This window comes from Micromys minutus, assembly GCF_963924665.1.
Source record: "Micromys minutus genome assembly, chromosome: 2".
Lineage (NCBI taxonomy): Eukaryota > Metazoa > Chordata > Mammalia > Rodentia > Muridae > Micromys > Micromys minutus.
In genome coordinates this window covers 60,110,460-60,127,399 of record NC_137971.1, presented here as the reverse complement: position 1 = coordinate 60,127,399, position 16,940 = coordinate 60,110,460, and the positions used below count along the sequence as shown (strand labels likewise).

General features: G+C 50.2%; 1 protein-coding gene across 3 annotated transcripts in view; it reads right to left on the bottom strand.

Annotated features, from left to right (window-relative positions):
- Positions 1 to 16,940, bottom strand: part of STK32C (serine/threonine kinase 32C) — a gene marked incomplete at both ends in the record, with an annotated part of 75,474 nt that overhangs the window by 25,222 nt on the left and 33,312 nt on the right. For 2 of the 3 annotated variants that reach the window (XM_080911356.1, XM_080911357.1), the window contains one exon: positions 6,462 to 6,517. The exons of the other annotated variant lie outside the window; for it this stretch is intronic. In XM_080911356.1, the coding sequence (XP_080767482.1) occupies positions 6,462 to 6,517 (56 nt within the window). The remainder of the gene's footprint in view (positions 1 to 6,461; positions 6,518 to 16,940) is intronic. 3 annotated transcript variants of the gene reach the window in all.

The window sequence follows — 16,940 nt, the reverse complement described above, 5'->3', positions numbered from 1 at the left end:
ACCTAACAACTGTCCACTCAGAGTGTCTCTGCAGTCCTTCCTTGGGTCCCATCTGCTGCTGTGGTCCCACAAGGGGACATAACGTCCTCCTAACAGGAGCCCCCTTGCCTCTCTCCTCCCTGACTAGTGTGTGCATGTTTTCTGACCCTTTCTCCACAACAAAGGTACAGACAAGAGGCAGTTTCAAAACATCTTAGGTTATGACCAACACAGCTAACAGATGCCACTGTTCTAAGGTCTCCAGGGCACCCCACCCCTCCGACAAATTAAATAACTCCATCAAATCTGTGTGGCCCTAGTAAGGCCTCATCAACTTCTGCTGGTGAGGTAGATTCGGCTGTAAGAAGGGAAGAGGCAGATGCCTTAGCCAGAGCCTGTGTGCTTCAGGACTAGAGGGTAACAAACTGTCCCCAGGCACCTGAAGGGAACTCAGCAGCTGTGATCAGGGTCAGTAACACCAGGCAGCATCTGGAGACTTGTCAGTGCCATTGACAACCTTAAGCTTACTCTAGTGATGTTTTCCATAGATGCTGGCCACACTGTGGCAGCTAATCCCATAATAGGGCCATAGAGCAATGGCCCTGACATCCACAGCACAGATATTTGAGATGCAAAACCTCAGAGGTCAGGATTCAGGGACTGGATGTCTTGGAAAAATATAGTAGAGATGAGGTTAAAGGTAAGAGAGTCATGAGACATTGGTATAAGCAAACCAAAGGTCAGAACACTGCCCTCCATCCGGCTAGTGTCAGAGTCTACTGGCTGAGAACAGGGCGCACAGAGGGTACCACCTGCCCAACTGAACTGACACAGGCTGCCTCCCAATGACCTTCTCGCCCTGCTATCTTGGTTGATCCACATTTGTGGTCAGAACTGTCTCCTGCAGCCCCAGGGGTGACCCCGGACCCCATGATTCAGCATCAATCATCTCAGCAATCACATCCCAGAAGTTAGGCATCTCTGAGCTCTCTGTGGCTGTGACTGGTCTCCTGCTGCTGTGGAGCATCTGAGAACCAGATTCTCTACAGACAGAGCTAGTGAACCACAGGCCCAGTGATGTCCCACAATACTCCTGGCAGGATGCAGCCACTGAGAGGTTGCCATGGCAACCACAAGGCTGCCTTGTCTCTGAAACGCTGGGCAGAGGCAAGGTGTCATCAGTGAGGGCCATGTTAACAGATCTGTCAGGGAGGGGCAAGGGGACCCTGGCCCAGCTGCACACCAGCTAAAAGCCCCCAAATTGCACATCTACATCTGAAGATGATCTTCCCCTGGCTCAAGCCTTCCCTGGATTTATCTAAGGACTGGGGGACTCAGCATGGGCAGAACGCCTAGAGTGGTTAGGACTTATGTCAAAGGTATTTCATGTCCAGTTCTCTTAGTTCTTTTTCTATACATTGAAAACAAGGTGTGTTTGGGCCTGAGCCTTTCTATTGGTGTGCAGTCCTTCCTCTTCCACACAATGGCTCCATCAGTCCTTCTGTCAGAGCTCTGCAGCCAAAAGTCGAAGCCCAGCTGCTTAGAAGACCTCAGGCCTAGACTGGAGAGTGGAGAAAGAGGTTAGGTTTCCCTCCCCAGAAATCACTATGTCCAGGTACCCTGAAGTCCCTGTGTGTATGAGCTGTGGCTGGCTTTAGCCTGGGGACAGAGAGAAGAAGGAAGGGGTTCTAAGGAATAAAGAGTGGCCAGGGAAGTGGGGAGGTTAGAGGTAAAGATGGATAAGGAGACTTACCCAAATTAAAACTGGGTCTATAAGGCCCTAGGGAGGAGGAACATTCTTGCCAAGACAGAAAACTATACCTGTATCCCAAAGCCAATCAAGGTACTAAAATCCCCACCTGGAGCAGCACCCTTGCACTACCTGAAGGACATACAGATCCAGGAGTCAGCCATCTCCTTGGGATCTTTCTGGTGTTCCCTGGATCTCCCACTTACTGGCGACATGTCTCAGAGGATCTTTAGGACTGACACCTTGCTTACAGATAGCACTGACAGACATTAACGTTCAGCCTTGAGCCTGTTTAGCACACCACAGGAATCCTGCCTCTAAAACTCCTCACACCATCTGGAAGCCAAAAGCAAATCCTATCTTCACAGCAAGAAATGCCCACAGGCTGCAAGATCACTGCCTGGGCCCCAGATTATGTGCAAGTCCTATATTCAAGTCTCTCAGCCTCTGCCCAGCCATAAAAGAGCTCTAGGAAGCAGCCCTTCCCTTTGCTTCTGGGAAGGGGTGATGGGTGGGAAAACTGACGGGCGGGGCAACATTGGGATACACAGGCCAACCAAGTCTCCAAATCGGGGGGAAAAAATGAATTCTGTTCTACAGCAACCAAACACCGCACAGAACAGCACAGTACACAATTCTAAGAACACATGACAAACAACAAAATATAGGCCACATAAATGAAGGGTTCAGTTGACACCCCAGGCCTGCCATTTTGTGATTCTGAATATTGAGTGATAAAGGCACAGAAAAGCAACAAATCCTAAGAATGCACCAGATCTGCAAAAGATTCACTCTGTAGGGCCCTTGACACGTCCCCTGTCACTGTTAGCCTTCCCCCGACATATTTTAGACACCCTTCTCCTTCTCTCTGCCCCCAGGCCAAGGCCATTCAGAGCTCACATGGTGGCTTCAGGGTGTCTGGACATAGTGACTTCTGGGGAGGGAAACTTACCTTCTTTCTCCTCTACTCCAGTCTGGACCTGAGGTCTCACTCCTAAGCAACTGGGTCTCCTGCTCTTCAGCACCAATTTGCTATTCCCAGAATGAAAGGAAGCCTAGAAGAGCAAGTTTATCTAGCACCAGCATCCTTCCCACAGAGATGTACAGGATTCTAACAGGATGTTTCTCAGGGCAAAGGTCAAATGAGAAAGCTGGGTATGAAGTTCTGACACCTGAGTCAGGAGGCCACTAGACATGCAGGTGAGCCTGGACACCCAGTTCATGCTTGATGAAGGAGGGCCTAGTAAAGACAATACTCAAAAAGATAGCCCCAAGAGGTAGTCAGGGCCAATGTCACTCTGTCTCAAACTGATGATGGGAATTTTACCCAGCAGTTTCCTCTAGTTCTCATCTCTATCTCTCTGTCAGTCATTCAGTGTTTGCCTTTCTATTTCCGTATTTCTGACTTGAGCTATATTCCCAAGCTTCCTGCCTGCGTGTCCCAGTTTACTCCACCTTATGGAAACAACCCAAGAAGATTTCCGCTCCCAGGAACAACTTTAAGGGGTTTCCTGCTCAACAAATTTATGGCAACAAAATCATCCCTCAAGACCCCAGCTGGAGGCCAGAAGAGCCTGGGCCTTCCACAGCAGAGGCTTGAGCCTCAGACACCTAGACACTGCCTTCCCAGGCTCCTCTGAGACATAAGAAATTTCACCTGCAGATCTGTCTGTCATCATGAAGAAAACACAAGGAGACAGCCTCTTGCTTCCACTGGGAAGGCTACGATCAGAAACTGAACCCTGACAAGTATGGGTGGGGATGTGGAATGGTATGCCCTGTGGTGGGGCAGTAATACGGTTTAACACGGTTCGGCCTTTGCCATTCCTCTAAAGTCATACATAAGATTCCCCTGTAATACAGCAATTCCACCTCTGAGCAACAGAATTTAAAGCAGAAAGATCAAGAAACCATTGTACACTCATGTTCATAGCAACTGCAGGATCCACAGTGGCTGATCTGTGGAAGGAAGCCAAGAGTCCATCAATGGGAAAACAGTGTGCACAGGTCAGTAGGATAGCTCCACCTTCAGAAGGAAGGGACTCTGATACGTGTTACAACACAGACAAACTTTGAGGACATTTTGCTACATAGACCCAACTAGAAACAAAAGACACATTTTTCATAATTCCACTTACTACAGCGTATTTAATACTTGTGCCCCTCCCAGATTCCTACATTAAAATCTTAAGCAACTAAGTGTTAGTAGCAAAAATCCTGAGCGTGGGAGGACTCATGAATGTTCTGAGAAGGAACCCAGGGAACTCTGACCTCTTTTCACCATCTAGGGGGCAAAACCAGGAAGTCAGCTCCCACCCAGCACCATATCTGTCTCCATTTTGAACTTCCAGCATCAGTAACTACTAGAGATATTTACTGCTCCAGCATCCAAGTATGCGGTGCTTCCGTCATAGCAGCCAGAAATAACTAAGGCAAGGTGTCCTGAGTACTCAAAATCATAGGGACAGAAAGCAGAATTTTGCTGCTAGGGCCTGGAAGAGGCGCAAGAGAGTGTTAACACTCAACAGGGATGGCTTTAATTTTTGCAAAAGGAAAGTAATTGAAATCTGTCACATAACAACATGATCATGGTGACAAGGGACTGTGCATCTAAAACAGTGTGCCTAATGACCAACATTCCATGTTGTCTACCAGGGTTTTGTTTTGCTTTAAGGAATTGGGTAGACAGCCAAGGACCAGTTATAACGAATTTGTATAGCCCATCTCCAAGAGTCATGGCCCTAAGAGGGAAGTAGCCATTGGTTAAAGGGACAGTGACCGGAAACATTGGTCTCAGATGCACATATTTTGCCACTGCCTTGCACACGGCAGGGCTTCGGTAGGCTTTATCCATTTCACCTATAGGAAGAGCTGTCTGCAGGGAACTCAGCTTCTGGGCCACAGTGTACAGGTGGATATATTCTCAGGCCTACTGGACAGCCTAGCATCTTTTCCAGGATCCGACTCGTTCCAGCCTGGGTCCAATACTGTGACCACTGAGAGTAGCAAGGACAGAACCCAATTTGTGAGGCGTTGGCTCTCTCAGATACCCACCAGGCAGCACAGCCTAAGACTCCTGGTGACATAACTAGGCAACTAATTGGGATCCAGGAGTGTTCCAATTGCACCATCCACCGTCTTAGACAACGGACCTGCTTCTCCATCTCCACAGCAGCCTGCTTCCAGATCAACAGCTCTCAAAGACAAGACTTGGTCAGAGGAGCCATATCCTGGGTTTCTGAAAACTTGACATGAAGTAGGACATGCCAGATGCCCTCTTGAGGAACAGGGACACCCCCTGAAGGAGTGGAGGGGAGACAGTAGGTACAGGAAGGATTGGGTAAGGGGTGACCTGAAAGCCTTCACGGGGAGGAAATGGAAAACAGCACCTACCCTTTACACCCCCTGAGCCCAGACTAGCCTGTTAATGGTGGTCTTCAGTCTGGCATGTTACAACCCAGTTCTTTTCAGACCTAGGTTCTGAATGCCTCCTGATCAGGGTACCTCCCAGTATCAGCTACTTCTCCTAAACCCAGCTCCAACTGCTCTTTTCGGCTACTCCACAAACCTCAGCTGCCTGTCCCCTCCTGCCTGCACCTTCCACAGCTCTGGCAACATCCACTCAGAGGAGTTTCAACTGGACTCAAACTAAACCAGCTCACTGACTCAAAACAGTTGGCCTTTAGGAGCTTTTGGGGACCCAGGGGACTAGAGACACCTTGTGGTTTGTTTTCAACGCTGTGCTAAGCCCTCATCTGCTTTGACTTAATTCACCCCAGGCTCCAGCAACCAGAACAGCCATCCTTTGTGATACAATGAAGTAGAGGCAATTAATCGCCCTCAATCACCCTGTGCTTTGTGCTCTGGTGGCACAATCTCTTTAGAGAAGGCTTTGGAAGCCTAAATAGACACTGCGGCAGACAGCTGTGAGGGTCGAGGGGAGGGAAGTGCGCGGACAGCTGAACACAAATGTCTGTTCAGGAGGGGTCCATCCACAGCGCATCATGCTGCAGAAACCGAGGACTAATTCCAGGCTTTTCAGAGCTCTTGTTAAATCTCTTTGAGTTATAATTACCCCCAATCTGTAGCTACCACAAGGCAGCAATCAGGAAGTTAGATCTGGCCAAGAGAGAAAAGACAAATGGAGACAGGCTCCACAAGGCGCCTGCTTGAGGGACAAGAGCTTTGGCATTAGTCTGGAGGGAGAAGGCTAGGCAGAAACATTGGGTCTTTGTCATCTTGCACTTAAAGAACCAACATAGATACAACCTGGCTTCTGAACTACAGTGTGTGGCCTGAACTGATGTTTCAGCTGGCAGGACCATGAGATGTCACAGTAGCTCCTGAGTCTTGGGGAGCTGGCCACACAATGCAGCCTTCCAAGACTTACTGAGGAAATCACTCAGACTGCAAGATGACTACAGTATTGTGAGTGGGTGCGTGTTGAAACACAGAACCCCTTACAGGGTGACCAAGGTTCTACAGAACTAAGCCAGACCTTATACACTGATGTCAGCTGAGCTGAGAGCCCAGAGACCCAGCCTGGAAGATGGTTGAGGACTAGATTGAGGGTAACTCCCTGAAGGCCTAGAGCCCCCACTTCCTCCCCGATAGTCCTGAGCTTTTTGCCCCAGTGATGGGAGTAGCTTCTCTGAGGAGAAATGGAGTGTGTGGCTCTGTGATCCCCTATGTCCCCAACCCTCCACCGGCCCACTCAGAGACTCTTTCTTACCTTGCCAAAGCTGCCTTTCCCAATTGCTCTCAGAATCTGGAAGTGGTCGAAGTTCACTGCGAAATGAAGCAAAGAGACACCCAGTAAGGAAGTGGAAAGGTCCTGTACCAGGCACAAGCCCCACCCTTAAGAAGCTTGCACCTCATTATCAATCCTGCAGTCTATCAGAGATCCATCCACTTAACCCTTCAGGAGGGCTAATCATGTCTCTGGGTGAACTTCAGCAGTGCAAAGGATGGCTCAAACCCTCCTTGCAGGATTACTATGGGGTGGAGACACGTATATGACCACGGTCAGGCTCCCAGACTTCCTCAGCTGCAAATCTGCAATCCAGCAACTCCACTAACATCGCATCCCATGAAAAATGTGCAACAGGAAACCCAGGCATCTCAGTCCTTGGAGCACCAGCCCCTGCTCTGAGATTCTCAGATAACAGGATGGAGCACCTGCCCTGCTGGAGTTCATTGGACAGGCCTGGGTTTATAATGGTCTCTTGATTAACAATGGGCAACAGCACAGACAACATTCAACTCAGCCTGGTTGTCTTTCCCAGGGATCACCAGTGCAGACTGATGCAGCCTCAGCTGCCACAGCCCTGGTGAGTTGGGCACTACCCACCCTTACGCCCACCTATCTTTGTCAGAGGAGAACTCTGATTCCAAGACTTCCTGCTGTGCCCTGATCCCCTGGGGTCAATATGGGTCAGTCTTTTCTGCTGTCCTTACCTCATGTAGGGCTTGAGGGATGGGCTCAGGCGGCCTGGATGTCTGCCCAGCACCTCTTAGACAGGTCCCTCCAACTGACCCAGACTAGAAGCCTAGATCTTCAAGTGTATAACTCTATACCACACCACTTGGAGGGTCTACCCAAGGCTTTGGGTCTTTTTGTATAGATACTTACCTCAGAGAGTACCAGGCTGCCTGTGGCTCATGGAACCTTACATGTTCACCCCATAACCACTTTCTCTCTGGAGATTTTGGGAGGGGTGAGACTCTCATTTCTTCCTAGCTTATGAGTATAAGACAGGAGCTCTGGTGCTGCCTCAGAGTGGGTTTCTGATCAGTGGAAACTAGGTTAGTTGAGGCTGCCAAGTGTCGGGGCTAACAAGCATGTTGAGGAGGCCTATGAGGAATGGGTGCAGGTTCCTAGGATGAGAACACACAGCCATCTCACCAGGCCTGTACGACACGAGACAGCATGTTCCAGGATGGGATCCACTGACCCTAGGGCAGCCTACTTTGTAGCCTTCTGGAGACCTCAGCCCCGACCCACAGTGTCCAAACTCATCCAAACCTCATTCCTCGGCCATTAAGGAAGCACTCACAGCAGGGTGAGTGGCAGCCAGCCCCACTGCCCTTCCTATGCAGGAAAGCACAGTTGCTGTTTGGGATAAGTCATCACCTCTCCCAGCCAGGACAGGAAGATTGGTTGTCTAGGCCCATTCATGCAGTGGAGGCAAAGCTGAAAGAGTTTGGTGAGAAGAGTAGCCACATGGTGGGCACGGTGGGAATGTGTACACGCCGTCCAGCAGAGGCTCCCATGTACCGGGCTCTTCTCTTGGGCTCTAGCGTGCCACATAGCCACGGCTCTGCACAAAGCCATGAAGCAAGGTGAAGGTATAGATATTATGAGTGTCACACGAGGTTCTAATTGTAATGAGCAGAGATTGGAGAAGGAGGCCTGGTCTCAAGAGCAGAAACAGCAGGCTGGGAGTGGAGGCTAGCCACTAACCTTAGGGTGTAGATTAAAGTCTGCATCTTGATGGAGGGAAACAAGCCTGGGCCAGCCACAGTGTAGGTTTTGGAGACTGGGTTCTGCCAGCAAGTTTTGAGCCAGGGTCCTTGTGACTGCCCAATCTGGACTCAAATACAGCTGCTGCTACCTAGAGGTCCTTGGCCTGCTATGCTGCACGTGAGACCCTAATGCACTCAAGCACCTATCCATAGTCCGGCAGCCTCATCCACTCCCAGCAGTTGGAGAGAAATGTGAGGCTCCATGGCCACCTCCAGAATGGCAGCCTTGTCTGTTGGGTCCTAGAATCCAGCCCCAAACCACTTGGGAAACAAGCTAGGCATCCCCGTGCTGGTGGGCAGCTCACTGTGATGTCCCCGGCAGCCCCTCAGCAGCCAGTGGAATGCAGAAAGTCAAGTGTCTGCCCAACAGCTGTGAGTTCACACAGGCATGATTTTCTGAGCTTACTCTTTCCTGGAAGGAAAGGATCGGATATAAAATACATTGAATAACAGGTCAAAGGCATGTGGGGATCTCCCAGCCACTATCTGTCCTATACCATGTTCAGACACCTGCACGGCCAATACTACCATTCAGGTGTGTGGGGATGAAGCCTCCTAGGGAGGCTGGGTGTCACGGAACATGTATTAAATCCCAGTACCTGAGAAGCAGAGGCAGGTGGATCTCTATGAGTTCAAGGCAAGCCTGGTTCAGGCTAGCTAAAGATATATAGTGAGACCCTGTTTTAAAACAAACAACAAAAAAACTCCAGGCTCCTTCTGACAGGATCTGCCAGGGTGCAGAACCAGTGTGTACTCTGTGAGACCTGTGGTTTGGACACTGGCCAGTCTGTGGCCTCCCACCAACCCTCAGCTTCCTAAAGTGGGCTGGGTAGCTCTGTAGCTGGTGCCCACCTCCTGGGATTTCTGGTTTCCCTGTCTGCTCAGGGCACGTGAAGGTTCCCTCTACCCACTCCTGCAGTAGGTGAAGGAGCCAGGCAGGCACAAGTCTATGCTGGCTGTGGCCTTGGAAAGAAGCAGGTGCCAGGTGGCTTCAAGTTTCAGTACACAAGCCTCTTAGGCTCATTCATTTCCTAACCAATTCATAAAAACACGGAGATGTGGCTGCTATGGGAGTTCCCCGGTGTCTGAAGTCAACATGGCCTGTACAAGGAAAAGTCTCTGCCAAGTCGAGGGTGCTGAGTTTCTCATTGAGACAGCCTACGCTCATGGTAACAATGGCCAGTGGACATGTGAAGATGCCTTTGGTGTGGAGAAAAAAATCAAAACAGAGATTCCTGACTTTCCCCAAACCCGCTCTGTCAACAACAGGTTTGTCCTTCTAAGTGACCAAGCCAGCTCCACTTGCCATCAGTTTGCTAGCAAACATGGCAGGCCTCAGCTCAAAAGGTGCTTAGAACCGAGCCTTTCTGCACATCCCCCGATGCAGGTTCCTCTCCCTCTCTTTAGGGTCCCATAGTAGCCAGGAGTCCAGAGTACCAGAATGGCCCCCCACCCGACCCCCAGTACCTAGAAGAAGAATCTGAAGCCCTGGGGCTTCTTTTCAGTCTTTTTGTTTGGGAGACACAAAAACTCCGGAAGAAAACACACTAGGCAAATACATGGAAGGCATGGAGGGAAAGGGGGTGCAGGCTGCCTGTTTTTATAAGATCACCATGGGGACACTTTTGAAGCTGACCTTGAGTAGAAGGAAGAGCCCAGCTGAGGGCTGAACGAGGCAGTTTGTACAACTCCAATGCTATCTGCCGTGTAATTGTGAGGCGAACCCCCCCCAGTGTTCAACACCTCATAAATTATCAAGTGAGAAGAAGAAAATATGAGTTCAATTCCCAACAGATCCCTCTTACATGAACACATCTCCTGCTCAAATCAAAACTGGCGTTTGAAGAGGCCGTCTGTCTTGCACACAAGGAAGTAGTCTAGATCAGAGCTCCAGCACCCCCACCCCCCGCTCTTCCATCATACAACACACTGAAGAGCATGGGCACAGACTCTTCCCAGGGCAAATGAATATTTCAGAATCAAGGGGTTTTTAAAATATTTATTCTTCAAGGGAAGCTTTTATTTTGCAGAGTGTGGCCGCAAACAGTCGTTGCTATTTGGGGCAGGTCATCTTGTGCCCGTAGCCCTGAAACTATTTTTTCTCAAGGATGTGGGGTCCAGGGAGCCACATGGAGTACTGTTCAAGTCATTAGTTGGGTTACAGCCACAAAACGAAACCCATGAGGAAGTGGGGTGGGAAACGCACACCAAAGAAAGACAAGGGGTTCTCTTGCTGAAGATGGTCAGCGCCAACTCCTTCCTCTCTGCTTTCCTTGCAATTGCCAGATGCTCTGTCGGTATGGCCTGAGCAGGTCTTTTTCACACAAGAGTCCTTGGCATGTTTAGATCATGCATGGAGCCTTGCCCGCTGCTCCTGTGATGGATGACAAGCAAATAAAGAGTAGCCGGATGGGGCAGATGATGTGATTGTTCTGATGACAATATCAAAAATATGTGTCAATATCAAAAATATGTTCTGGGGAAAGCCAAGAACATCAATTCTTAAACAGTTCACACAAAATCCTAAGCAAGACCAACAGGTTTTTGAACATACTTCTCCTAAAAAACAAACAAACAAACAAACAAGCTGAGTACAAGTGACCTCCTCCTCTGGGTGACACGGCACCTCCACTCTGACACCGGGTTTAGCACTCAGACTATGGCAGACATAAAAGCAGTGTTTCCCAACAGGATGCAACGGGAAAGTGCTAAGTCACTAGGCTCTAAGTTACAGCGGTCCTTTCCTAAAACAGACAAAAGCATGGCCCTGTGAGGAAGACAGAAGGAAGATGGTCCCTGGGAAAGTAAAAATAGACTCAGGGCTGCACCGTGAGTCATTCTATTGTTACCCAGTGACACAATCAATGCGCAGCCTGAAGGCCTCCCCCGCAGGCCTGGAGGGGCAGCTGTGCTCTCCACATTCCCAAGATGTCTCCAGAGAGTCCTGTCCAAATCCAGGAGAGATTCAGGAACTTAAAAGTGTTGGACAGAGAAAAGCCAGGCTGAGGGGAGTTACCCACAGCCTCAGATGGATCCTAGGCTGGGAACCTTTCTCAGTAGGACTCTCCCGGTGACAGTCTCCTGACCTCAGCATCCTCCTACAGCGCCAGTCTCTCACTCACAGGATGGTTCCACATGAAGGGGGGAAACCATCTGAAGTGATCACAAAAGATTGCATAGTACAAGTCAAATTCACCATACAGCCTGTGACCCAGAAAAGTCTCATGAGGAAAATCCCCCCAGCACCCTGAAATAGCTAAAGGCCTGGCTCACCCTGGTCCTGTTGCTTCTATAAAATGTGTGTCCCAGAATCATAGGTTACCTGGGGTACAGGCTCTTGCCTTGGTAGGAAGCAGAGATGAGTCAGCAAAGCCCAACTCTGTTCTGCAATAGGCCACCTACATGGTACAGGCAGGACCCGGGAGCAGACCTCAGAGCTGTTCTTCCCTATTCAAGAAAGCTGAGTGGGATAAACCAGCTAGATAATGAAGGAATTTAGGGTCCTAAGATGTGAAAAAGGAGAGTATCCTGAGCTGGACCCCAGGATACCACTTTGCTTATCCTGAAGATGTTTCTGGCCCCAAGTTCAGCTGTAAGGAGTATGGGAGCTTATGTCTGCTCTGGGTCTGACGCTGGACTCCTCAGTCCAGAGCATCAAAGATGCAGGCAATAGTCAAGTGTACTTACTGCTGTGAATCCCAAAAGACTCCCTCAGCCACCTCCCACCATGTTGGCCCCAGGCAGAGCAGGTGTGTAGCCCTCTAGAGTCATGAACTTGTGGCCTATGCCACTTTCTGGACTACCAGAGATGTTGTCCTCAGCTGTCACCCTGGTTAGCCAAGCCACACAGGGAAGCACAGCCAGTCCTGTGGCCCCAACTGAGAACGTGCTCTGCCATCTCTTTGCCTAACTAACTGATGCTCATCTTCAGGCCTTCTTTCAGAAGCTAGCTGAGGTCTGGCTCCCCTCAGAGCCCTGCCCTTGTATCTTCTGCTAGTCTTTGTCTCTAACCCTGGGGCTGGAGCAAAGACCTCTTCCTGCGTTTCCCTGCAGCAGACATGGGATTAGAGGTAGCTGCAATAAAGCCGAGGTTCCCGAGGGATCCTGGATTCCAGAACAATCGTGGCTTCTCATAACCAGGATTATGCCAAGAGCCAGGGGGCCTGGAGCTCCCCTACCACTACTCTCTGTGGGGGCAATGACCTGGCCCATCCCCCACCTTTTGTTTACAGTAAATGCTTCCGCTGGTAATGACTTCCCAGACTATTCTGTCCACCCTGGCCCTGCCACCTGAGCCAATCTGGCATCCTGTTCCCGGGTTCCATTCTAACATCCCCAGACTGCAATGGAAACTTCCATAAATTAATAATTAGGGCAGCAGCCAGATCAATATGATGGCTCTGGCCAGCCACAGCTCAGCTCCAGGGGCCTGTGGGGAAGCTGCCTGGTATGGGCAGAGAGCCTACCCTATACTGGTTGGAACATGGGGTTCTCCCACAATTGTGGGTAGCAGTGCTTCCCCCAAAGTGGCTCAGGGAAGCCCATTGTCCAAAGCCTGTCCTCTCCTAACCCCTCAGGTGCTCGACACACTTAGTACCACTAGGGACAGACCTGGGAGATCCAAGTCCACTAGTACCCCACATTAGACAAGTGCTTACCTTGTTAGGACACAGGAGAACACACTCTGATATTGATGTGTGTGTGTTCATGAGAGTGTGTGTGTATGTATGTGTGTGCATGAGTGTGTGTATGCATGAGTGTGTGTGTGCATGAGTGTATGTGTGCATGAGGGTGTGCGAGTGTGTGCATGTGTGTGCCCGTGCGCACATGTACATAGGCTGTATTTCCTCCTGCCATGCCTTCACACTGAGACCCAGGGAATACCCCTGCTGTAATGCCAAACTGGCTTCAGTCACCACTGGACTTGGACTTCCACCAGCTCCTGGTCTCAGGTGTTTGGGGACTCTGAGAGCCAAACCTGCCCAGGTTCCCATCCTTTAAATCTCTGAGCTGGTAAGGCAGGGTAGAGTGGAGTTCTTATCCATGCTCTCCTTCCCAGAGACCACAAGGATTCGGGGTCTAGCTGTGTCACAGGATTCCAGAATTACAGACGGAAGCCTGTGGTCTCCTCTGCTGCCCCAGGCTCCTCCCCACCCAAATTGATCACAGCCATACTCCCTGCAGACCTCACTGCTAAGGCCTATTCATACCTTGATGCTGCTCAGGGTCTCTGGAGCTTCCTCCACTGTGAGCCTTACCCCTTTCAGCGCCACAGGAGCCCTCTCCCCAGCAGATATGAATTCCAGGTTTAAAGTACATGGGCCTCCTGGGTGCTAGCGTATAGCAATACCCTCACACAGCAAGAGTCCAGCCAAGGGCCTAGAACAGCTCTCCAGAGTGGCACCAGGGATATATTAGCCTCACTGTGAATATAAGGAGGAGACAGGCCATCTTGAAGGGAACCTAGGATGGTCTTGCCTGGGACTGGTTTTTATATGGGAAATAAGTCCTCTGCCTAAAACCATGGTTGAAGAGTGAGTGGAGGAAAGGTGGCCAGACCAAAGGCTTGAAGGAGTTTGCTCAAAGCTGTCCTTCCACTGGCCACTGCAGCACCTGAGCTTCTGCTCTGCCGGTCATCAGCACCTTGGAGGAAGACAGAGGAGGTTCTAGGAAGAGGCAGTAGCCTGGCAGCCAGGAGCAATAGGTACTAGCTGCAGGTGAGGGCTTGAGTCTCTGCACTTTTAGATCACATCATGTGTAGGGGAGCCCCATCTACTGTGCAATCTGTGATTCAAAAGAGACTGAGACCCTGTGGCTGACCATCCTTCGGAGTGAAAGACAAGCACAGCAAGAGCCACAGAGCCCAGGGAGGCTCCATACCAGTGCTTAGCGCTGATCCTTCTGAAATTGGTCAGGACCTCGGATAGCGGCTGTTAGAAAAAGCCTGACACATTTCAGGGGGTGGGGGGAGCTGCCTAGGTACTTTCACTTCCCTGTCCCTCCCAGAGGGTGGGGATGAAGGCTAGGCTGTGTAGATCCCAGGGCTACTGACAGAATCAAAGTCCAGCACTGGGTCCTGCACAATCTTATGCCATCACCTCCTCTCTACCATCACCTGCAGACACTCAGTGTGCAGAGATGGGGGAGGAGAAGTACCAGAGTGGTTCCAGCATCTGCCTAGCGCAGGCAGCAGGGTTTCGCAACCAGACAGGCGTGAACTCACTTCTTACTCTCACACACATTAGCACCTCCACAGAGGCGAAAACACCTTCCCTGACTGTCAACAGCACTTTCCCCCAGCCTCCTCTTTCCTGGAATGAAGGGCACAGAGGAAGCAACTGGTACCCTGCCTGCCAAGGATGCTCACTGAGGGCAAGGGATGCTCTGTGCCCTTTCTTCTTGTCATGCCAAAGGCAGGAATGACATAGCTCCACACTCACATCCTGGTCCATGAGATACAGGTTCAAAGCTTTCTCTACCATTCCTCCATGCCCAGCAGCAGGGACAAGAGTTGGGGCTCAGGGGGAGTTGCCCTGTGCATCTTGAGTCCCAGTTGTCAGTCCCCTGTTCAGGCAATGCACACAGATTCTCAAAAGGAGCTGCTCACCACCCACTGATGTTTATGCTTCTGTAATCCCTATGTCCATGTGGACCCCAAAACTACACCCACCAGATACCATTGCACCAAGAACAGGGACAGAAAACACTTATTTCAATATGCAAAAAAACCACATCTCACACACAGACTAGGGGCGAGAAAAGGACATTTCATCATGAAAGAGTTTTACTCTAAAAATGTGTACAATAAATGGTAGAAAAATATCAACTTGCTAAAAGCAGTCCCTCCACATTGGCCCAAAGGCAGGACTCACTCGCTGCCTGAAAGTTCTTCAGGTCTCAAGAACAGCCATTTCTTCCCCTGTGGCCTTCAGGACTGAACCAGGAGATGCCAGAGTTGGACCATGACACAGAGGGGCCAGCCACCTCCACCCTCTGGATTTAGAAAGCAAAGGGGCTCCTGGGGAAGGGCTAGGTCACAGCCAGAGTAGAACCACCCCAAGACAGCCCCTTCATGAAGCCACATTCCATGCATCCTCCTCCCTGGTAAAGTGCCCTAACCACAGGACAGCTCGCACATATTAGTGGATGGTGGAACCGTGCACCTTATACACACTGCAAGTAGAATTACCTTGCTCAGAACACACTTTTTTTTGCCTTCTCACTTGAGAGGGAAAAAAACCCTAGCTTACCTTGGGGTATGAGCAGCCCAAGCCTCAACCAGAACTCAGAAGGCTCTGTCTGAGTGCTGCCTTGGTCTCTAAAGACAGCTGCAGACATGGAACCCCATAGATATCTCTAGGAGATTAGCCCCAGTGGCAGCCTCCAGCAGAGGGGTTTTGGGAGGAGACTGAAGGAAAAGCTGCTGCCTTCTGACCCTCACCACCATACCCCAGGCTGAACATAGGCAGCAGGAAGGAATAGCTAGGAGGCTGCCAGGCCCCCCTGACCTAAGACAACTGGCCATCACTTCTCAGGGTACCAGGCAAGTTAGGAGATCCCAGGAAAGAGGCTACAGACATGAAAGACCATGTATATCTGGGTTTTATCTCCCTATGCTTTGACAGGTCCTGTCCCACTTCCCACTCCGATACCCTCCCATCTCCTCCAGCTGGGGGGTTGACTAGGAAAGAAGCATCTAAGACTCAGCAGGATGCATCTCTTACATCCTTCCACAGACAGGGGCTTACCAGTGTTCAGAAAGTTGCTACGGCAACGGGCAAAGTGCAGTGTGGGAGGAGTCTGTGGAGCATACATGAGCATCATGCACCAAAGCAGCAGAAGACTGTCTCTTCACACTCACTACATCCCAGGGCTCAGAGCACAAGACACAGTCTTACACACTCATAGCACAACTTATACACCTACACACTCACACATTCATCTTGCCCACACTAGCACAGGCACACTCGCATCCTCACACATACTCATACGATTTTACACCCACGACATTCACACCCGCCCAACATACACATAGGCTTTATCTGCTCTCCGCCCAGTCCAGAAGCCTGGGCAGCCTCATTTTTCACTGGTCACTTATATCCTGCCTGCAACAGCCAGGAGACCTGAAACCATGTTTTAAGTTCCTACCCTGAAGGAACAGACAGGGACCACCAGTAGAGGCTCTCAGAGGCATCTGCCATAGAGTCACACCTCTCAATCCTCAAGGTACCCACCCACACCCACACTCCCAAACACAACTGGCATGAGAAGTCCTGCCCAGTGCCATGTAAATGTCAGCCATGACATGAACTGATAGCGCAATAGAGACTGGGGACTGACCCACACTCAGCAAGACTGGTCACCTCTGAATCTCAGACTTTGGATGAAAGGAAGGAAGGAAGGAAGGAAGGAAGGAAGGAAGGAAGGAAGGAAAGAAGGAAGGAAGGCAGGAAGAAAGGAAGGAAGGAAGGAAGAAAGGAAGAAAGGAAGAAAGAAAGAAAGAAAGAAAGAAAGAAAGAGAAAGAAAGAAAGAAAGAAAGAAAGAAAGAAAGAAAGAAAGAAAGAAAGAAAGAAAAAGGAATAGCAGGGATCCTGAAACACAGGCAATGTCCTTTAATGTACTTGGGGAAAGTCAATGGCAGGTGGAGAGAATGCACCATCTTATCTGACTTTCCCGGCTCTACCT